The sequence below is a fragment of the Fusarium vanettenii genome (assembly GCF_000151355.1).
Source record: "Fusarium vanettenii 77-13-4 chromosome 15 genomic scaffold NECHAsca_25_chr15_3_0, whole genome shotgun sequence".
NCBI lineage: Eukaryota > Fungi > Ascomycota > Sordariomycetes > Hypocreales > Nectriaceae > Fusarium > Fusarium vanettenii.
In genome coordinates this window covers 1-23,150 of record NW_003315860.1, presented here as the reverse complement: position 1 = coordinate 23,150, position 23,150 = coordinate 1, and the positions used below count along the sequence as shown (strand labels likewise).

Sequence of the window (23,150 nt, the reverse complement as noted above, 5' to 3'; positions counted from 1 at the left end):
CATGCCAGCTTGCTGAAACCCGGCTATAGGCTTGGAGTAGTGCGGGTTGAAGATGGTCTGGGTAGGCACCGTCGAGACCGTAGGTTGTATGCCGTTGCATGGGCCTGTGTCCACTCTGCCACGCATAAGCCACTTCATGCGCCGCCGTCCTGGTGGTATCATCAAATCTATTAAAGCGTACAGCAGCGGCACGTACATGTCGTTCTGTAATAGCAATTGAGATTTGGCGATATAACTGGACGCCAATGCCGGACGGGATGCCTGAGGCGGTATTACAATGACGTCGAAGCTCTCTGGTGAATGTTGAGGCGGTCCAGGATGTTGGTTTTACGCCTATTTGCGAGAGCGGCGAGAAGAGAAGTGCTTCGGTAGACTCCTGGTGGAAACACTTGCGCAGTATTGCTAATGCGACTGGCCGTATATAGACGAGATACTGGAATACGAGCCGAGAGACCAGTGGGGAGAAGAAACGTATAACATAGAACTCATTGTTAGTCGCCAGTCGAGCCTTATGGTGTCGGATAATTGAGAACATCTTTGCGCCCCATATGCAAACCCCTCGCTCTCTTGATGAGGTATTGAAGCACTCTAGTGTTAATAACTCCGAGATTCGCGCACACTGACCGCCGTCAATGTTGCAGAGCACCATAAGTACTCTTAAGAAATCATCATGCGCCTCCAGGTAGGACCGAGCAGCTCTAATATCCCAGGTACTCTGGTCTTTGCCCCGTGCCCGAAGCAGACCGTCGATCGGAGAGATACATGCCCTCAGGAGCAGTTCGAGATGGGCATCCATTAGCTTGTTGGCAGGGTCAGATACGAAGGAGTAGCCCGGTGTTGTCATCGATAGCCTATCCCGGATCTGCGAGAGATCGCCATGCTCAGGCTCCCAGTCATACATCAAACGAGAGCAGGATGAAGTGGCCGAACGCAGTACCTCATGAGCTAGGCCGCGGAAGTTTGACATCGACAGTTGTTGGTTGCCATCCCAGGAGAGCACCTCGCCGTCATCGCTCCAGTGAAAGCGGAAGGTCGACCCCTGAGACCGCCGAAGGGCATTTCCGTACGATAGGAGACTCAGGAACTCTCCCATGGGCGATAGTGTGCCATCGCACATATACTCTCGTCGGTCCGCGTTGAGTCTTCGCAGCAGCCCCTGACGCGGCCGACGCGCAATGCCACCGTAACTTCGTGAGAAACGCGGGAGTACTGCTTCGAGAAAGACCAGCCGGGAGCAGTATATGAGTCTCGCCAGGATAGGGGTGAACCGGTGAGGCTGGAGATATTCGTCGCCGTCAGGGGTCGACAACCCGCGCACGGCACTGAAGAAAACCAGCATCGTCGAACTCGCAACACCGTCCTCGAAGTCTTCAGTAATAGCAGAGTAGCAAAAGCGTAGTAAGATATCGGCGGCGGGGTCTTGGGGGTGGTGCTCCTGGCCATCTGAAGACCAAGTGCAAGTTGTCTCGGCGTCGAACTGATCGCCTGTATCCGCAGCCATACTCCTTTGGCCACTATCTTTGTTTTCGTCTTGTTGCTCCCCTTTATACTCATCATTACCTTCATCTTCATGATCTTCATCTTCATCTTCATCTTCACTCTCATCCTCGCTATCGTCCTCGTCCTCCTCACCATTCTGCCCTTCACCCTTACTATCACCAGTGTCCGCATCGATAGGTTCCTCAGACCTCCAGATATCGTCCACCCAAAGCTCACGAAGAGCTCTAAACTGATGTTTATTCAATCTTCGGCCTGTGACTTCTCGTGTGACTACCGGCAATAAACGGAATAGTCGAAGCCAGAAGCAGACAAAGCGCTTCAATTCTTTTCGGTAGACCTTCTCGGAAGATGGCTTGGTAACCAGCTCGAAGGGCGCCTTAAACGGGCGGTCTGGAAACCTGCCGCGAAGCCACCTTCTTAGGCAGACATCAGTTCCCCGGACTGTCTCGCCGCATTGGTCGAGGAGGCGATCCAATGCTGCCACCATCGACACCAATCTTCGTTCATCTCGCGCCAGGCTGTAAATGACCTCCCCTCCGAGGACACCTAGCGGCTTAGGGCGGTTAGTCCCACGTTCGGGTAGCTCCGCGAGCGAGACAAGAATATCGTGACGCGCATCTTTGAGTATCGTTTCCCAGCCTGTGCGCCGCATCCAGTTGGTCTGGAGGGCAGAAGAGGTCAATTTCTCGCCCGTAGGCGATCTCTGATGGCGGCTCTGTTGATTCTCCAGACGGGCATGTTCCTCTGCAAACAGTTTTTGGGCAAGCTGTCTGATAGGATCAGGACTGGCCTGCAGAAGGAGGCTGCTAGGTACAGACCTGCCGCCAAAGTGGCCGTCGGCGACGACGAGCCATGACCTTCTGGTATTGTTAAACGTCCAGCTCTGGAACAAAACACCTTGCTGGATATGATCTCGCAGCTGGTGCCGCCGGGTTTGCTTTCGGGTTGCGAGCTCTAACTTGTCGCGGTGTTCGGCCTTGAGATGATCCGCCAGAACCTTCTCGCTAGCGGAGCGAAGACCACAGTGCCTACAGGAAGAGGCCACCTGCACCGTCAGGTAAGGGTGGGGTCGTGATCCATCGGATCTAGGGGCCAAGCTGTCTGGATCTGGGAGATTCAGCGAGGACAAGAGGGGCTTGAGACCATGTCGAGCAGACTTAGCAATGCCGTGCTTCTTGCCAGGATGCTCCGATGCACGTTTAGGGCTAAGAGCGAAGCCGCACTTAGTACATATGATGGCTATTTCTGGCAGATTGTAATAAAGACTGAGCGTCTCGAGCTTCTGCAGCTTCGCCGGGGATAGAGTGGGATAGCTATGTTGCTCTGGCTAGACAGTCCCATTCTCGTCGATAAAGAAGCGCGCCATTGCGACCAGACTTATATAATAGATAGAACGAATAGATAGAAGCTAAGGAGCTATTACATAGAGAGAGGATAGGTATGCGAATATAGTGGATGATGATAAATGTTGTTGTTTAGTTCTGGAGCAGCGAAGGCAATAAATTCAACAGGGGTCAGACGACGGAAACGCGACGCGTTTCGCGTTTTGGGTTTTCTACTTTTATTGGCGCTCTATGAGAAACGCAGTGCGTTTCTAGAGGGGGAAATACGGGGCGGAAATGCTAGACGGTGATTGGTCCGAAACGGGAAACGCAATGCGTTTCTGGCGTGCATTCTTGAGTAGGGGTATTAAGGTCTAGTCTAATAGCTAAGATAATAAGGATCTAAACCTATTTCTCGCCCCGGGGGCTAATTAGGTAGACTATAATATTAGGCTTAGTTTTAATAGTATTAAGAAGGTAAGGGAGTACCTTTAGTATAAGTACTTTATTATAAGTCTTATTTCTTATAAAGCTTATTAATATTAGGTTAGCTTTATCCTTAATACTATTAAGAAGAACTAGGTATCTATAGATATACTATAGGGTAAGAGAGAGCCTTATTTCCGCTAAGAGTGCGCTATTACCCGGGAGATATATATAACGCTAGGGCTATTATATAATTATAATATATTTAGCCTTCCTATAATAATATAGCCTTTTAGCTAAGAGTATAGTCCCTTAGTATACTAGATACTTACGAGCTTAATATATAACCTAGTTAGTATCCCTAGGAAAGACCTTAGAGATATTATCCCCTTTAAGACTATTAAGGTAGATAATATTAATATAACCCTAATAAATATTATTAGCTTTTATTACTAAGATTAATTATTTATACCCTAGAGAGACCTAACTAAGCACTAATAATATATAATTAAGTCCTATAGCTATCTTACTATAATATAATCTTATATATTATTAAATAAGCTTAATATCTCGGGGGGTAAATATATAGAGATATAAGATAATAATATAGAAATAGATATAAAGTTAGCGCATAATAATCTCATTAATATATATACCTTATATATATTAGTTAGTCTCTTTAAGCATAAATACTTCGCCATATACTAAGGCAATATATAATTTATTAAGGCTAATTATATTAATATAATAATAAATTTTAATAATTTCTATATTTTCCTAGCCCCTAACCTTAATACTATATTTCTTATCTATAAGATAACCTATCTATCCCCTAACTTAATACTACTATATTAGCTCTTACCTCGCCTAAGCTAATTATATATTAACCGGGGTTTATAGGTAGAGTATAATACCCCTAAGAAGCCTTTATCTAGGCTAATAGATATAATTATATTAGATTTAATTATAGATAATAAATAAGCTATAGCGAGAGGGGGTTAGGGAAGGCTAGCTAGGCTAAAGGAGAAAGTCTTATAGGGACCGAGTAAGTAAAAGAGGAAAAATATATTAAGATAAATAATAAAGTATAGTAAATAAAATATATATAAGCCTTATATCTTATCTCTCTATATAAATTACTTATAGTAATATAGTCTTATATGCCTTAGTAATATTATATATAATAACTTTAAGAATAAAAGGTATTTTAGCTTAGTAATTAAAGTAATCTCTCTAACTAAGGGATAGACCTAGGTTTAATTCTTAGAAGTATCTTATTAGTATTTAAAGGTATTTTTCTAAAATCTTAAGTATATTATTTTTACTTATTAAAAAGTCCTTATTTCTATTTTATTTACTTTTTCCCTTCTTATTTAATATAATATCTTTTCCTTAATTTTAAAGTAGATATAATATAATTAAATTAAGTTAATTTAAGCCTATTTAATCTTCTCCCTTAGCTAAGCCTAGAGCTAAAAATACTTATCTCTTATATTACCCGCTATGGGAACTTAGCTAAGATACCTTTCCTCCTAAATTATCTTACCTATATAATTATTATACTAGCTTAATATATAGGTAAAGGTAATAAAGATAATACTTAGATATTAGTATTAGGTATTTATCCTTTACTACTAATTATTATCTAAGTCTTTTTCTTAGTAGCGATAAAACTCTTATAGTAATATATACTAGAAGTAAGCCCTAAAATCTTTAATTTTCTTTCTTTACTATAAGAACTTCTTTAAGGATAGGGCCTATAGGTAACTCTATAGAAGCTTATATTTAATATAGCTAGATATAATAATATATTTCTTTAGGTTATAATTAGATAGCCTAGTATTAAATAGCTAGTAATAGATATATCTTTTAAGTTATTACCTTTAGAGATATTACTTAAAGCTATTAAATTTTACCTATTAATCCCTAGCCTAAGTAGTGATTTTATCGCGAGTAGACTATATTACTATTTATTATAGCTAGAGATCCTTATCTTACTTATCTTCCCTATAGAATTAGCCCTTAGGCTTATATTAAGGCAGATAAGTAAGGTAATAATTATATCTCTTTTTTATATATTTATAGGAGGATTAGTCTTATTACCCGTTAAGTATTATATTAAGCGCGATATAGTAGTATTAATTAATAAAAAAAAAAGCCTAGCTAGCTAAGTTAATAAATTAATTAAATCTCTAGTTAATAAGCTTATATTGAGTTATAATAATAATTACCTCGCTTAATAAGCTATCTCGGTTGGCTTACCTATTCTATTAGCTATAATCTATAATCCTCTAAGGTATCTCGAGGTAAATAATAACCTTAATATTAGGGATATTAATACCTAGGCTAAGAATATTAATTATTATAATAACCTAGCTATGCTAATATAAGTCGCGTTTATTACCTTATATTTATTCCCTTAGTTATTATGCCTTATTATTAGTAATATAAGGATTATTATAATATATATTATATCCTAGGTCTCTTATAAGCCCCTCTATTATATTCCTACTTATATAATATATAATAGCCTTAGCTAAGCTAATATATATACTAAGCTTCTAATTAATTAGCGCCCTTATAATACTTATAATTAAGTCTTATTTATTATTATTATTATATATATTAATATTAATAATATTATATCTAATATTAGGCTAGCTTATAGGATTATAAAAGACTATAGCGTCTTTTTAATTATAATTAATAAGATAAAAGAAAGGAGGCTTATCGGCGATAACTAATATTACTATTAAGTAGATTATCTATATACCGCGCTAGGCTAAGAGACTAAGCTTATATAGCTTTAGCTAGAACTTTAAGTTACCCTCGAGGATAATATAGTATTTATTAATAATAATATGGTCTAATTAGGCCTAAGATTAGAGTATATTAAGGTATATTAAGAAATACTTAATAAGTATAGTCTCTAAGGTTATAAAGATAATCCTAATATTTCTAACTATCTAATTAGATTACTATTAAGCCGCTATAATATTTATTTCCCTTATATAATTATATAGGTTACCCTATAGAGATATAAATAATATAATAATAATTATAACCTTGCCTAGGTAACTCGCCGCTAATAGCTAAAAGAGTAGACTCTTATTACTATTAGTAGGTATAATAGCGATAATTAGGCTCTTATTTTATATAATCGCCTATATAATTAGGTCTTACTTAGTGCGGAAGGTAATATTATTACCTAATAATATCTTAAGCTTAAGAGCTAAATTAACCCTATAAAGCTATTTTTAATAAATAACTTAGAGCTCTTAGAATTATTCAATATAAATATAGGCTCTTAATTATTTAGAATTAGATAATATAGCTAGCGATAAGATATAAAATATAAAAGGGAAACTAAGTAGGTAATACTATTATTAGCTAAGCTATTAGAAGCTCTCACGGCGCTAATAAGTCTTAAAGTTAGCTTCTTAGAGACCCCTACTATATATTATACTAGATATCTAAGCTATATAGCTAGTCTACTTATTTATAATAATATCCTTCTTATTAATATTATCCTAATTAGATATTTTATTATTATTATTATTATTATTAATCTTATTATAAAAGCCTTAGCTTATAATAGATATATCTTAGATAAAGCGATAGCTAATTACTATAGCGATATACCTTTATAAACTAATATTAAGTATCTTAACCCTAATAATTATACCTTATTATTAAAGTATTTAAGATATTTAGGCTAGAATAAAATTCCTAGGTAATAGGCTAATAATTTACGGCGAATTATTTATTACCTATAAGCGGGCTTACTATTTTTCTATATACTAAGGGTACCTAAGTTCTAATCTAAGACCTTAGAGTATTTAATTAATTACCTTATATATATATAATCTATTAGGGTTATCTATTTTAGCTAAACCCTTAATCTCCTAAAAGAAAAATAAGAATATCTATACTTAATTAGAAGGTATATTAATAAGGGCTACCTCGGCGAATAATAATACTAGCTAAAGGTAATATACTAATAATATATTAACCTCTTAAGGAAAAAACTAATAAATAACTTATAGTTACTAAGAATATAAAAGGCCCTTATAGATATTAGTAATAAATATAACTATATTATAATTAATAAAGATATTATAGATATTACTTAGTATTATATTATAGTAGCGGAGTATAAGAATCTCTATATTCCTCGCTAAAAGCCTACCCCCGAGGTAAATAAATATAATAAGATACTTAAGTATCTAATTAATTAATTCTATATATATAGAGAGTACCTAGCTATCTAGCGCCGTATTAGGCCACTTATTTCCCTTATACTATTAGGCTCTTAGCTCTAGTTAATTCTAGATATAGGCTATAGCCTAAGTCCTTATACTCTCGCTAATAACTTAATATAGGCTCTTAAGGAAAAAATAGCCTAAAGTCTCCTCTTAGGTATTATCTTAGATAAAGTCCTATAGAATAGGTAATAAGAAAGCTAACTAATTATCTAGTAATAAATAATCTTATTAAAAGAGAAAATCTTAGAATAAGGTAAGCTAGGTAATATTAATAATAGATTACTATAAGGTAGATAGGTTTTAGAGTAATAGGTAGATTCCCTTATAAATAATATTAAGGCTATCCTATATTAGAGAGCTAAGAGATATAAAGTTAGCCTTTATAGTAATTCTATAGCTATAAAGCCGAAAAATAAATTATATTAAAATAGCTTTTAACTCTAATATATTATTAAATATATATTATAATATATAATACTTAATAAGCTTAAGGATATTAAGGGTAGATTCCTATATAGCTATAGTGCTTAGATTATTAGCTACTTTTTAATTAATTTCCTTATATTTAATTAAATAGGCTTCTATAAGGATAAAAAATCGCGAGATTAATATAATTATAGAGAGCTATAAAATAAATATATTAAAGCTATATTATATATTATTAGGGGTAATACTAAGGATAATAAGAAAAAAGACTATAAGATAATTATATTTAGTATCTTTAATATATTAATAAAATAGAGATATAAAGAACCTAAGAGTTATTTCCTTAAGCTAATTAAATATCTTAATAACTTATTAATTAGATAGATCCCCTTAGGATTACTTCTAATAGTCTTCTATATTATTGGAAATCTCTATTAAGCTATTATATACCTTCTTTTACTTATTATTAACCTTAAATAATAATTATTTAATAAGGTTATTAAGCTTAAGGCAGCGTAGAGTATAGAGCATAAATTACTTAATTACCTAAGTATATCTCTATTTAGTCTCTTATTTATAGTTATAGCTAAAAGGCTTTTAATTAGCTATATTAGTATTAAATTAATTAACTTTAAACTAGGCTATATATAGAATCTCTTATTAATAAAATAGGCCCTATGCCTCTTAGATTAATTAGTTAAGTACCTATAATATAAAGATAAAGCTAAGGTTATTAATATTATCTAATATAATAGAGCTTAGATTAATAATAAGGGAAATTAATCCTTATAGAAAGACCTTTTAATTAATAAAATTATAGAGGTAATTAATTAAGTTAAGCTAATCTAGCTATAACTATAGCTATATAAATTAGTCTAACTACTCTATAAGGCTAACTTCTTTCTAATAAATAGAGAGGGCCTAGGCCTAGAATACTATAAAGAGATCTATCTAATTAGATAGCTTTATAATAAATTACTATATATCGACCTTAAAATATTTATTATAGTAACTTTTCTAGAAGAGCCGCTAATAAAATACTCTAGAATATTATAGCTAAGAAGAAAATAGCGATATAATAATTTAAGCTATGGCCTTAAGTAGCCTTCCGGCCTAGCCCCTTTAATTAGACTATTAATATACTAAGCATAGATATTAGTAGAGTTCTATAAGGCTATAATAGACTTAATAATAGTTAGCGCTAAATATATACTTAAAGCTATTTTTTCTTAGTTCTCTAAGCTTAGGGATTAAAAGCCTAAGGGGAATAAAATAAGGCAATTAATTAAGGCCTTTAATATTTTAAATATAATTAAATAATTATACCTATTTTATTACTAACTTAACCTCTACTTATATAATATTATAAGGAAGATATTTTAGGTACTATTAGATCTAATCACTAAGAATAATAACTTAATATATTTTATAGGTAAGAAATAAGATAATTAAGATATAAATAAAATACTCTATTTTAGGGGAATAAAAAGAGGTCTTAGAAAAGATTAAGGGTTAGAGTAAGATAATAGCTCTTAAATACTAAGTAAATCTTAACCCTAAGTTAAATAACCCTTACCCTAAGTAGAATATAATTAATAATTAATCTAAATAGGCTAAGATAAAATAGGCATAGATTAAGTAAGGGTAAATTACTTTAAAATATCTTAAATCTTAGGGTTAAATTAATATCTTAATAATAAAATATCTTATTAATATTTTATTAGCTAGGATTAATTAATTATATAGTCTTTTATCTCCTTACTAAGTTTTAAGTTTATGCAATAATAGGAACCTTATTTTCTAGAAACCTAAGGTTAATAGTAAAAAAAACCTAGGCTTTATAGGTGAGGTAATAGCGCCGCGCTAAACGCCTATATAAAAAAACCTGGGGTTAGCTAACCCCTGATTATAATAGATGGTAGGGTCGTCGGCTATGACGATACGTACTCGGCGTCGCATAGGGAGCCTTCGGGGACACGAGCAGAGAGATCAATAGGTAACAAGGGAAGAGACACCAACTCAAACCCAGGTTCAGAACCAGATTCGGGGTCAAAAACCACTAGGCTATCGCGTATATCTAATACAGAAAACTCGATAATAGGCGGCGACTCTTAGAATCCTTTATCCTACTAGACAGTCAGTTACACCCTTACATCTTCCTCTAGCATCAACGGAGGTATTATCTCGGCAAGTCTAGGGCTTTAACGTCTCTACTATTCTATCGGCCGAGTCTATTCTATCGGCCGAATCGATAGTTCCGATGACGATAATAACGCTTCCATTCGCAGATCCATCTCGACAACCACTATATATGCCATAGCTATAAAGCCTATTCTATTTAGCGAGATTATTAGCGAAGTTAGCCGCTTAATAAGCCTTAGGCCCTATTAGGATAGCAGCAATAGTCTATCGGCCAGGTCTAAGGTAGTATCATCCTAGTTCGCAGTATCCGGCTAATCTAGGGTAATAGATCCAAGCATTAAATCGCCACTTCACAGAGAGAATATAGATAATAATTAGGAAAGGGGAAACTAGAAAGAGGTATAGCTTTAGCAGCCGAGTCTAAGTTAAGGATATACCTATAATAATAGCATACGAGCTAGGTATTAGCAATAAGGGGTTATTAACTAGATAAATATTTAGGTCATAAGAATATTCTTAAATATATTATACTTAGTTTTATTAAAGGTTTCAGAGGCAATATTATCTCACACGCTCGCGCATGCGATCTCTTCTCTCCTGAGCTAAGAGTGCACAGGGAGCCAAGCCATTATTTATAATATATAATAATACGAGAGGAATAAATTCCCTAGTCCATAGTATCCAAGACCTTATTACTACTACCGGTTCTTATTTCTTCCTTATTTTTTTATTTATTTATTTATTTATTTTAATATAAATAGTAATTACTTCCCGCTAGCCTTTCTACCTTATATTTTCTTTCTTTTTCTTATTCTCTAAGCCCCTATATTTTATAAGGGGGCATAGCTAGCTTATAAGGTAATTAGTACTAACTAGGGTTTATTTCCTCGGTAAGGGAAAGAATAAGCAATAGCGGTTATAGAATCCGAAATACAAATAGAGGTCAGGTTAGCTATTCTTACGGATTTTAGCATGATTCTCTTAGAACAGCTTTAGTCGGCGAAGGCCTAGAAGAACATAGGGTAATAAGGCAATATTATTATCTAAGATCAGCAAAAATATATAATAATAATATTATAACACTTTATAGATACGGCAAATTTAGTTATAAATATTATATATAATTTAGAGATAATATTCTTTATTATAACCTAGATATTAATAGATTAATCCATAGGCGAGATATTAAGATAGATATAGGGGTAATAAGTCGCTATATCTTTCTATTAGAGATCTAACCTAATAATATAATATCAGGGGATATAAGATATACCCTAATAGGGATATTATAACGCCTAAGGCTTTATTATATTAATCCGTAGAAACTAAGCAGGGATATTATAACGCCTAAGATATAATTCTATTAGGTAGTCTCTTCTTTAGGAACAAGGGTAACTATATATCATATATATATCATAGATACCATATATATATACCCTCTAGGACGCTTAGGCCAACCTGCTATTATTAACCCCAGATTTTACGCCTTTAATTAGCTATAAAATACATTCAAATAATAAAAGGATATAGATCTTAATTACACCTAATATAATACGATTATTACTATTTATTAATCTAAATTTTATTGCCTAAATTTATATAGTTAATTTATTGCGAATTTTTATCTTACTCTTTAGCTAACCTAAGAATTTTCACAAAGACTTAAACGACGGCCTTAACCCCAACCCTAGAGACCACACTGATATTGCCATATTATTCGCAACACTGGATGCAGATCAGCCTCCGACTGAATCACGGTGTTCCCACGAATACAAATCTTCTACACTCATGGGAACAGATAATGATCATTCTTGGCCTTAAGGGCTATGGCTACTGTTAACTATAATTGCTCGAGTGAGAGTCGGCGTCCGAGGAGCTGTCGTCTTGCGGCGACATGCCTAGCTCCCGCGGTTCGTCGTTTTCCGGCGGCAATTCCTGTCCTGTGAGGTCTCCCCGCACCGAAATCCGGCACAGACGTTGCTGCCTGAGGCCGCTTCCAAAGAATCTTCCACAGCTGCTTCACTAAGTTAAGTCGGGGGTTGCGAACCCCCCCTGCTTCGTGACCCCCCCTGGTCAATGGATTAATTCGGTTGGCAGTTAAACCTCGATATTTTGTCTCTCCGATCGAAGCCAATCGGTATACCTTACCTTGGCTCCAGAGACCGGGGGGGTCACGAAGCAGGGGGGGTTCGCAACCCCCTGACTTAACTTACCAACACTTCTGCAACGTCTCAGCCGGCATTTGAGCAAGCAACCTGATTAGCATCCCAGTCAACGCCGATGCGAGGGATGTAAGAACTACGCAGCTCCATCCAAAGACACGCATGTCGATCGCCATGGTATGGAGTGCAGACCCATCAGGGACTGACTGCGCCGCATGCCGACCGCGATCTCAGAGCCGGTGATGTGTTCGCATGACACGGTCCCCTTCATCATTCCACAAGAGGTAAGCACACACCTCCCATACTCCGACTCATCTAACGAATGCACAGATAGCTTTTGAACGTAGTACCCCGAATCTCTTCGCCTCTCGTTCGTCTTCCACCCGAGTTGCCCCTTAACCTCTTCTCCTACGTCACTAATCCCATTCGCTGCCTAGTAATAAGTTAACTAAATTCTATGAGCTAGGTAAATTTCCTAAGAATAGAACCTATAAGATAATAAAAAACTTTAGCGGTATTATTACGAGCCCCCTTAGCGGCGCGATATTTACGTGGACGATAGGTTTAATAGCGCACCCTATGAAGGCTATTATAGTAGCTGGCGTAGACATGATGGCAACTAGTGCGAATGCGATAGCAACGGGTGTAGGTGTGAAAGCAACGGAAAACTCAGGCGACACTATAGATATGGAAAATAGTGCATTGGTAGTGGCTCCTTGAGTTTGGTCTATTATCTCACTGGTTCTTGTTTTTATCACGTAGGAGGTATGGGGGTGTTTGGGCTTGACGACACGGCCCTGAGAAAGTCGAAGATGATTGACGGTTTCTCGACTACAAGACAACAGCATCTACTTTTTAAGTGCCTTGTCTTTGATCCATAAAGACGCCAAGAAGGCTGCTGCTAGGAATGCCGCCGTGGGCACAGTGGCACTCAGAGTTCCTATCCGATATAGTGACCGCACCAGATCTGCAATATCAGGTGGCAGCTCGTTGATATAGTTGAGGCTCTGCCGAACCTTCTTCTCTATCTCGCTGGCGCCGTCGTGATCGCCTCCGAGACTCGCCTCCAGAAGGGATCGGATGACCTGTTGTTGGACTGCAGATGTTACGCTTATCCCTATGCTCGACCCTAGAGAACGGAAAAGATAGGAGCAAGCAACTGCGACAGCCGTGTCCTCTGTAGCGGCATTGGAGAGAAGTCCCACTAGCGTCGTGGTGATGCCTGGGTGGCAATACAAGTTAGTATCCATGAGAGTGTGTCTAGATTATCTCCCTTACCGGATCCAATCCCAAAAGCCGCCATGACGAGGCCGACGACAATACCGACAGTTGATTTTTGCCAGACAGATAAGGCCAGAGGAATTATCGAAGAGAGCAGCAGCCCGAAGCTCAAGACGGTCGGCAAGTAGAATCTGCCATAGTGTCTGATCATCCACCCGCCAGCCACGGAGGAAACTATGACGGCCACAGTCGCCGGGGTCATCAGAGTGCCGCTCCGTGCAGCGCTGATTCTCTGGACAGCCTGGAAATACAGCGGGATATAGAGGAAGATGGCCATCTGACCAGCCATTCCGAAAAAGTTGGTTAGGTAGCAGAAGAAGAGGTTGGGGTCGAAAATGACATGTCCCGGAGCGAATGGGTGGCTGGCAATCCTGACCTCGACATAGATAAAAGCTGCGAAGAACACTGGCGTAAGAGACAGTGGGATAACCGATAAGAGGTTTGACCAGCCTAGGTTGGAACCTGCATCGAGTCCGGAAAGGAGAGACACCCCGGCGAGGGCCAGGGTGAGGGCGCCGAGGAAATCTATCTGTCGAACCTTTTGAAGCCAGTAGTGGCTTGACCTGCTGGGGACATGGAGAAAAAAGTAGACAAGAGCCCATGCTACAAGGCACATGGGAACTTGTACGAGAAAGGACCTGGAAAAGCCGGTTAGTTTATGACATCTGGTGAGAACTTGAACCTGTACCATCGCCATCCAATCGAGTCAGCAAGCAACCCGCCTAGCGGAGCACCCAGAGACGTGCCAATTCCCCAGATAACGTTGATGTATCCTTGATAGATACCGCGATCTCTCAGAGGGACCAGGTCGCTCAGCAGGATAGATACCACGGCATTGACTCCGCCACCACCGACGCCGGCGACAGCTCGTGCAATGCACAGCTGGGCCATGTCATGAGCCAGGCCGCATCCTAGACATCCAAGTCCAAAGACGCTGTAAGCGAACAAGAGGCATTCCTTGCGGCCGAAAATGTCGCTCAGCCTTCCGTATAGGGGCTGAAAGATGGTCAAGGCGAGAAAGTAGCTGTACCGGACATCAGCCTGAGAACATGGTCATTGGTCAGCCAAGCAAGCAAAGTGAGATTTACGCGGTAGCTATCCAGCTGGTGTTGTTCAACGCCTTGAGTTCACTGCCAATCTTTGTGTATGAGGTAATGACTAGCAGCTGGTCGAGAGCCACCATGAACATCTAGTTGTTGTTAGTCTCGAGACCAAATGCGGGCAGTGGCAGACCATACCCCGACACCCACAGCAGGAAGCAGGAGATGCATTCTTGCACCTCTGTCCGTCGGAGCAGCTTCATCGTTATTGGCCGTGTTGTTCTCGAGAAGTCGAGAGGTCTCGCTGGGTGGCCGCGAGGCCCGATGAGAACTGGTGTCTGGCATAGTTTGCTAAGACGAGGTACGAGAACGGAAAAGAGCAGGGGGACGGAGCCAAGGTGCTTTTACAACTGAAATTGAGAAGATCCTTCTTGAGCCGACCCGCTCTTGGCAAATGGCGACATCGCCTGAGAGGCTGCCATGGAGGAGTCGATACCACATCACGGCTCCACACTCGATTGCGTGATCCAGATGATAGATCCACCAGCGCTCTCATGTACATGCCCTGCTGCGGTTTGGCGGCTTTTCTATATTTTGCAAACGTGCTCCGGGGCAAGCCTTTCATCTCCAGTCAACAGTATCTCCTGGATTACAATGTCGCTTGTACGGAAACTCGTTCTCCTCGCCACCATTCTCGGAGCTTTCGGGCTCCCAACGAACCCCGACCAAAAGGGCCTTGGCTATGTGGGTGAGACCCCGGCTGGCCCTCCCACATGCCTTCTTCCTCCAGTCCTTGAGCCGCCCGATGATGGCCTGCCTTCAGGAGCCACCGTCTTCTCCGGGGCCGAAGCGTTGGAGACCCAAGTGCGACGCCATCAAGCCATTGTACGTGTGCCGACGGTGTGCTACGATGACCTCGGCGACTTTGACACGGACCCGCGCTGGAACCGCTTTCACCGTCTTCACGAGGTGCTCCAAGAGACGTATCCCGCCGTGTGAGTACATACAACTTCCTCATCCCTCTCCGGTCGACGACTAACACAGACGGCGCAGACATGGACGTGCCCGACTGGACAAGGTCAACACCTTCGGCCTAGTCTACACCATTCAAGGGTCCGACCCATCGCTCCAGCCCGCCCTATTGACGGCGCATCAAGACGTGGTCCCAGCCGGCGACCCATGCGCCTGGACTCACCCGCCCTTCAACGCCACGTTTGACGGCGAGTGGCTCTGGGGTCGCGGCTCCGCAGACGACAAGGCCTCTCTAACGGGGCTTCTATCCGCCGTCGAGGCTCTCGCTTCCATATCGGAGTGGACCCCGCGGAGATCCATCATCTTGGCGTTTGGCTTTGACGAAGAGTGCTCCGGGTACCGGGGGGCTGGGTCCATTGCCAAGTATCTCCTTAGTCAGTACGGCCACAATGGACTCGCCCTGATCCTCGATGAGGGCACCGGTGGGATCTCGCCATTTGAAGACGGCACCCGGTACGCACCTGTCGGCGTCTTGGAAAAGGGCCATGTCGATGTCACATTTGACCTCAGGGTTCGTGGCGGCCACAGTTCCACACCACTTCCACACAGCGGCATCGGCATCGTGGCCGAGATAGTCACTGCTCTTGAAGCACACGTCTATGAGCCTCGAGTCACCACCGAGAGCCCAGTGTACAGCCGCCTGGTCTGTCAGATGGAGTACTCGCCCGAGTCAGACCCTGAGCTATTCCGGCATGTGAGGAGCGGCGACTTGGGCAGGCTTGCGACGGAGCTGTCATTGAGAGATGCCTTCTCTCGCTACTCTGTCACGAGCTCAGTCGCCGTGACCACTATCCAGGGCGGCCTCAAGATCAATGCGTTGCCCGAGGCCGTCACGCTTGGGGCCAATTTCCGGGTGGCTCCTCACGACAGCATTGCCAAGATTCTTCAGGCCGTCCTCGAAGATATCAGCGGTGTGGTTCACAAATATGGGCTTACTGTCACCGCGTATGAGGATGACCAAGAGTATCAGGGGGCCCTGACTAACAGAGCGGAGCTCGAAGCGACGTTGTCCAGGGTCGGGTATAACGGAGCAGGCGATAACGGAACACTGACCTTGACAGCCTCAGAAAAGTTTCCCGTTACTCCACAGGCACCAACCCATGGTGCGGCTTGGGATGTACTAGCGGGAACAATCCGTCACTCCTTCGCCGCCGACGACGGGTTGGTCGTGCCCTTCGGCGATGTCATGATGGGGAATACAGATACACGACATTATCTCGGTGAGTATGCGAGCCTACACCGAGAGACTGGAATGCTAACTTTGGTCAAGATCTCTCTCCTAGTATATATCGCTGGCTGCCGCTGCTTCCAGGAGACATGGTCGATTACCATGCCGTCAATGAGCGCATCCGAATGGGAGCCAACCTGAAGATGGCGGAGTTCTACTATGATCTTATCCGCAACCTTGGGCACGTGGATCTCTAGTCTAGGTGGATCAATACGATACGCCCTTCCGATGGTCCAGAGATGTCATTCTTTGCTGCTGCCCCTGACACCCTGCCTCTACGGAATGACAAGCGCCCCCGTGACCAATGACGATGGTCTTGAGAGCATCCTGGCTCCAGGCGACTGATACGTGGGCACCCGGATGCCCAAACAGAATGGCGCACCCGGGTGCCCAAATTATGTCAGCGCCTATTAGTACATATTCCTTAACGCTATATATTGAATAGATTTTTATGGTTATGAGATTTTGATAAAATTAGAAGTTAAGATGACGCGGCTACAATAACGAAAGTAGTCTCTAACATATGAATTTGCCTTACTTCACCTTCTATATAACGTTCGCGCACATTGAAGTAAAGAGCAGCTCCCGCTTATAAGCGGATTCCTCATCGCAGCGCTATTCTCGATCACGTTGAGGATTTACAATATCTCGTTAATCTCTTGGCACAGAATTTTCTCTCATATCTTCGATGTCCACCGAAATGCTTAAGATAAATAGTAAACCCAGCTCGGGACAATAATAATTGGGATCCTGCAGTATCAGACGGTGCTATTAGTGCTATTATAGCAACTTCACCATTTATGAAGGCCAGGCGCAGAGTAATGGAGTGGGTAAAGTGGGTACTCAAGAACCAATATTATTGGGTACCCAGCCCGGGTGCCCAAGGCTATTTGGGCATCCGGGTGCCCATGTATCAGTCGCCCCTGTGGATCCTAGATTAACTACCAACACTACTTAGCCTGCTCGCTTCTTTCGTCTCGAAGCACGTCATTCTAGACGCGTATAACCCAGCCAGCAAGACACGCCTCTGGCATCCGAGCAAGCAAGCTATGCCACACTCGGTCCCTGGTCCGCGTGGGGATAGACAGTAGCGCCTAAGCTTTTACCGTAGAGTATCGACTCACCACATCCGGGAGGAACTGCTCCAGGCTCACTGGACTTGAAGACCCGGAACGGTCGGGAACTAACACCTCGGTAGCATCTGTAAGCCAACCGAAGGGCGAACATCAGGTCCTGGAAGACCCAGTGGATGTGCCAAGTCGATAGTCGGTCCATGTCCACAATGGCTCATCCTACTAAGAGCTCCGACCCCAGCAGCCAACGATGTCGCAATTCCAAGCAACATATGAGCAACAGCCTCGGTGTCAAGTTTATCGTCCGAGTGAACCCCTCTGAACTACGGTGCGGCTTCGACTTGGCGCTGACTCTGCAGGAACTACAAGTATCAAGGTAGCACACCCCAATCTGGACCAGTTCCCCATCAATGCAGGTATCGATCAGCAAAGGGACAATATGACAGTTGTTGAAACTATTGACGACGAAAAGTCCTCGGCCAATGGCGGCCAGGCGACGACTGGCACAAAGGAGGGTGCCAATGCCACAGTTGCGCGAGCTGACACGGCGGGCGTGCGCGATGATCCCGAGGCCAGGGCTGCCTTTCTAGCTTCGTTTACTGCCCAAGAGGAGAAGCAAATCATGAGAAAGGTCGACAAGCAGTTTCTATTGCTCATCGGGTTCATGTACATGATCAAGCAGGCAAGTCTCCCCGAGGAGTCGGCCTCAACCATGCTGACCACCACATTGTCCAGATCGACCAGACAAATGCGTCAAATGTCAGGGTTCTGCAGCTTGGAGAGCCACGAAACATCATGACTGAGCTCAAAATGACGTCTGATCAGTACAACTGGGTCGGATCCATCTACGGGGTATGTCAGCTGAACCGGACCAGGGGCCAAATGCTAACGACTAGACAGATCTCGTTTATCCTCTTTGAAGTGCCCAGCAACCTCCTTCTCAAGCGCTTCAGCCCTCACGTCTGGCAGTCCCGCATCTTCCTCATGTGGGGTTTCATCACGGCCTGCCAGGCGGCGGCGCAGAACCGGCACCAACTGTACGCCATGCGCTTCCTCCTCGGCATGTTCGAGGCGGGCATGTTCCCTGGGGTCATGGCGCAGCTCTCGAGCTGGTATCGCACCGACGAGATGGGCAAGCCCGTCACCTGGTTGTACTCGTTTGTCAACGCCTCTGGCATCATCGGCGCCCTGCTGTGCTACGGCATCAGCTACATGAACGGGCTCCAGGGCCTCAGCGCCTGGCGGTGGGTCTACCTCCTTGAGGGTATCGCGACCGTCCTGTTTTCTGCTATCGTCTTCTGGAGGTTGCCTGACTACCCCAAGTCTCCTCGCTCGGGGCGCTTCCTGTCGGAGCGAGAACAGGAGTTCGTTGAGGCCAGGCTCCCTGAGAACGCACCCGTCACCAGCGACCCGGTCTTCTCTGGCAAGGAGATTGTGGCTACCCTTCGCAGTCCTTTGATTTGGGCCTTTCTCGTCTCTCAGGCCAGCGTCAACATTGGATGCTACGCGCTCATGTGGTACCTGCCCACCATCATCACCAGCATGGGCTTCACCGGGCTCCCCGAGAACCAGCTGTTAAACATTCCCCCGTCTGCGGCTGCCATATTTTCTGTTCTTGTTGCGGCGTGGCTCATTGGGAGGGCTTACTTTGTCCGTCCGGCTGGTGCCATGTATGCCTCTCCTCTGCCCCCCTTTTCCCAGACTCTAGCAGCTGACATCAAGACTCAGAGTCCTCCTGGCCGGCATGGTCGCTTGCTTCATCGTCTTCTTTACCGTATCTGATCGCGTTGGCATATACATTGCCTGTATCCTTAGCAACGCCTTCTTTAACGGCTACTATCTCATCTTTTGGGCGTGGCGATCGGCGACCCTGTCCGGATCGACCGCGGCAGCCTTCACGCTGGCCTTCCAGTCTGGCATCGCCCAGGTCGGCGTCATCGTCGGACCTCAGTTGTTTCCTTCAAAGTGGGCCTACAACCGATACAAGAACAGCTTTGCCATTGCTGGCGCCTTCACCATTGTGGCCTTGTTTGGCAACCTCTGGACGTGGTGGCTGACCAGGAACACCGAGTACGATGTGATGAGGATTCGGCGTGAGATCCTCAAGGCCAGGGCTGAAGGAAAGGTTCTGGCTGGCGATGATATTCATGTCTTCAATGAGAGGCAGTTCTACAAGGGTGTCAGGCGTAACCAGGCCGAGCAGGAGGCAGGAAAGGCCTAAATGGAGATTTGCCGGGATGCAGTAGCGACATGTTTCTGGCACGTATCTCGTTGCTTGGTACCTTGGTAAACTAGATTTGGCATAGATATCAAAGTCCATCTTGTCCCGATGCTTATAGTACAACAACCGCACGAGAGGTGTACCGCCGATGGCGTTTGCCGTCGAGTCGAGAAGTTGAAGCATTCTTAATGCGAAACTGAACAAAGAGGAGATTGAACCTTGTCGTTGTTTGTAGGTGCAAAGGAACTAAGGGGAAACGTTGACAACAGCGGATGCTAAGAAATTTCTCGCTGGACAAGGGGGCACACATGGCAGAACCTGAGCGACCCTACGAGCTACTCTCATATTGGTAACTATTTAGGGAGTAAGCTCAACATCTGAACTCATTACGTACATATTCCTTGAATACTTCTGGGTAAAAAGGCAGAACTGGAGCGCACTCCCCACACCAAATCTCAGAAGGATAGTGACACCTGCGACCAAATAAGAACCACTTGAGAAATTCCCCTATTTACATATCCACAGTTTGACGCATATCAACTAAATAGTTAGACCTAGCAGCCATTTCTATACCCTTAGTGACTAGACAGTAAATATAAATAGCTATATCTGAATATTCCAGGATGCTTGCCGTCACTAATCCTAGGCTTTTGTTATCTTATCTTCCAACGTCTCCCCTCCCAAGAATCAGTATTAAATCTTTCGAGGAGGGTAAAGCTTTACATAATCAACACAGCAGCTTCTAAATATATCATAGTGAAGAGTGGTGATGATCCCGCTGGGTCGCTCTAGCTTCTGCCAGCCGTCGCAGCAAGCACGTTCCTTATTATCCACAAATGATCCCGTCCACGGCTTTGAAAACGGTAATGATACTGGGTTCTGAGCTTTCGAGACCGTCTGGCATTGTCGTTTTGCCAAGTAATGAGATACAGTCTCCAATCGCTTTGACACGATTGACTGTTTCGTTTTGGGATATAGCATTGCCGAGTCTTCTGTTTATCGTACACGTGATACCCTACAGGGTTGGTTCTTCTCTGAGCACAGCGAGTTCCCCCGTGCGAAGCGCCGTCAGAGCATGCGTCGAGCCAGTGCTTCTCTACGGCGCCGAGGCGTAGTACCCGGGCATAAGCCGGCCGCGGTGGAGCTAACTATCTAAAGATATACCATCGAGTAACTAATATCTTATCTAGAGAATAACTGAGGCTATAAATTAATCTATAAGAATTATCTTACCTATCTAGAAGATAATATCTATTACTGCCCTCTACTAGGAAAGCGGAATACTATTAGTCGCTTAGCTTCTTAAAGTATAATAGCTTTACTTCTCTATATAACTCAAATTACTCAATAAGGCTTACCCCCTAGCGAGCTAGATATACCTACCTTACTAACCTATTTATTATAACCTTATTAAATAAAAATACTAAGCACCGCTAGAGAGTAATTTTAGGATATAGCTTTAATATATTAATAAGCTCTTTATTATAAGATAATAGGCCTTAATAGCTAGATTAAAGTAAAACTATAGATAGAAGGTAGGTCTCTATTATATATAAGACTTTAACTTACCGAGCCTTTTATAATAGCTTAGCTATAGAGATTTTAAGAGCCTTTACTATATATAGTAATATATAATATTTAGCTAGGGTTTTCCTAATTAATCAGCAACTTTAATAGCCGCCTTATATCCTTATAATTACCTCCTCTCTAGAGATCTTAGTCCCTAAGATCTTTAAGTATATTAAAATAGCTTTAAAGAATTTTCTTAAAGCCTTTAAATTATAGATAAAGCTATAATAAAAGCCCTTTAATATATTACTTTTTATACTTAAATTATATTTCTTTTTCTTTTTATTATAATATAAAAAATTAAAAAAATATTTTATTAATTCTTTAATATTATTAAATATTGAAAAATAATTATTTTTATTTTAGCTTATTAATATATATTAAGATAAATTAAGTCTATTATTTATTATATTTTTATTTTAATTTCTCTTATTATAATAATATCTTATTTTCTCTTATAAGATTCTTTTTAGCTTTTATATCCCCTTAATAATATATTAGCTTTTACTTTATAATATTTACCCTTAATATTATTACTTAAATCCTTAAGACTTATTATACTTTTAATCTCGCTATTAGCTTTATTAAGTATTAGCTAAGTAATTACCTTTATTTTAGCTACCTCGCTAAGATCTATATAAATTATTACCTTATTTATATTACTAAGTCTAACCTAGCTATTTATATTTATTATAATTATTATACCTAATATTATAATATTATAAGTTCTCTAAGTTAATTTCTTAGCTTTATATCTCTAATTTATCGCTTAGATTCTTAAAAAGCTATTAGGCGCCGCTTAATAATATTAGAACTTTACTTATAATCTTATATTTTATTACTTAATTTATATTAACCTATTAATAAATATTTTCTTTAATTATATTAAGATTTAGCGCTATATTAAGGTATTTAATAAATATAATTTAATATAAAATAATATTAAAGATTAATATATTAATCTTATAAAATATATTAATAAAGATATTATAATTTCTTATTAGCTTATTAAGTTAATTATTATTTATAAATTAGCTTTTATTTATATTTTAATAATTATAAATTATTTTTCTTTTTAGCTTTTATTTTTTATTAATTTATTATTTAAGCTTAAATTTATATAGATATTACTTAAATCTAGGGTCTTATAGATATTACTTAACTTCCTTATACCTAAGATAATATTAAGCCTTATAACCTTTATTATATATTAATTTATTTTATCTCTATTAAGAGTATTATTTTTAAGGATAAAGGTATAAGCTATATATTCTACTAAGATTTTCCCTTAGCTTTAATTACTTATATAATTATTAATATTTTAGCTTTAATTCTTTTTATTATTTATATTATAGCTTATATTAATATTCTCTTTATGCCTTATAGTAATAAGTATTAAGCTAATAATAATAATATTACCCCTAGTAATATAGCGCTTATTTTATTTATTTATCTTACTAAGA

The 23,150-nt window shown here is 40.7% G+C and overlaps 4 protein-coding genes across 4 annotated transcripts; 2 read left to right on the top strand and 2 right to left on the bottom strand.

Moving 5' to 3' along the window:
• Positions 1 to 1,003: 1,003 nt before the first annotated feature.
• Positions 1,004 to 2,152, bottom strand: NECHADRAFT_55462 (uncharacterized protein; the record flags this gene model as incomplete). The annotated part of the gene is made up of 1 exon (XM_003044080.1): positions 1,004 to 2,152. A coding segment is annotated over one exon (1,149 nt), but the record flags the coding sequence as incomplete, so codon positions are not given.
• Positions 2,153 to 13,091: 10,939 nt separating this feature from the next.
• NECHADRAFT_55464 (uncharacterized protein) lies at positions 13,092 to 14,795 on the bottom strand (the record flags this gene model as incomplete). Its single annotated transcript, XM_003044079.1, has 5 exons — positions 13,092 to 13,465; positions 13,522 to 14,162; positions 14,213 to 14,548; positions 14,613 to 14,713; positions 14,763 to 14,795. 5 exons carry the CDS (start codon positions 14,793 to 14,795, stop codon positions 13,092 to 13,094), a joined length of 1,485 nt encoding a protein of 494 aa, XP_003044125.1.
• Positions 14,796 to 15,218: 423 nt separating this feature from the next.
• On the top strand, positions 15,219 to 17,021 carry NECHADRAFT_55460 (uncharacterized protein; the record flags this gene model as incomplete). Its single annotated transcript, XM_003044087.1, has 3 exons — positions 15,219 to 15,559; positions 15,618 to 16,816; positions 16,867 to 17,021. 3 exons carry the CDS (start codon positions 15,219 to 15,221, stop codon positions 17,019 to 17,021), a joined length of 1,695 nt encoding a protein of 564 aa, XP_003044133.1.
• Positions 17,022 to 18,632: 1,611 nt separating this feature from the next.
• NECHADRAFT_55457 (uncharacterized protein) lies at positions 18,633 to 20,118 on the top strand (the record flags this gene model as incomplete). The annotated part of the gene is made up of 4 exons (XM_003044086.1): positions 18,633 to 18,749; positions 18,867 to 19,045; positions 19,106 to 19,567; positions 19,626 to 20,118. Coding segments are annotated over 4 exons (1,251 nt in total), but the record flags the coding sequence as incomplete, so codon positions are not given.
• Between the last annotated feature and the right edge of the window lie 3,032 nt (positions 20,119 to 23,150).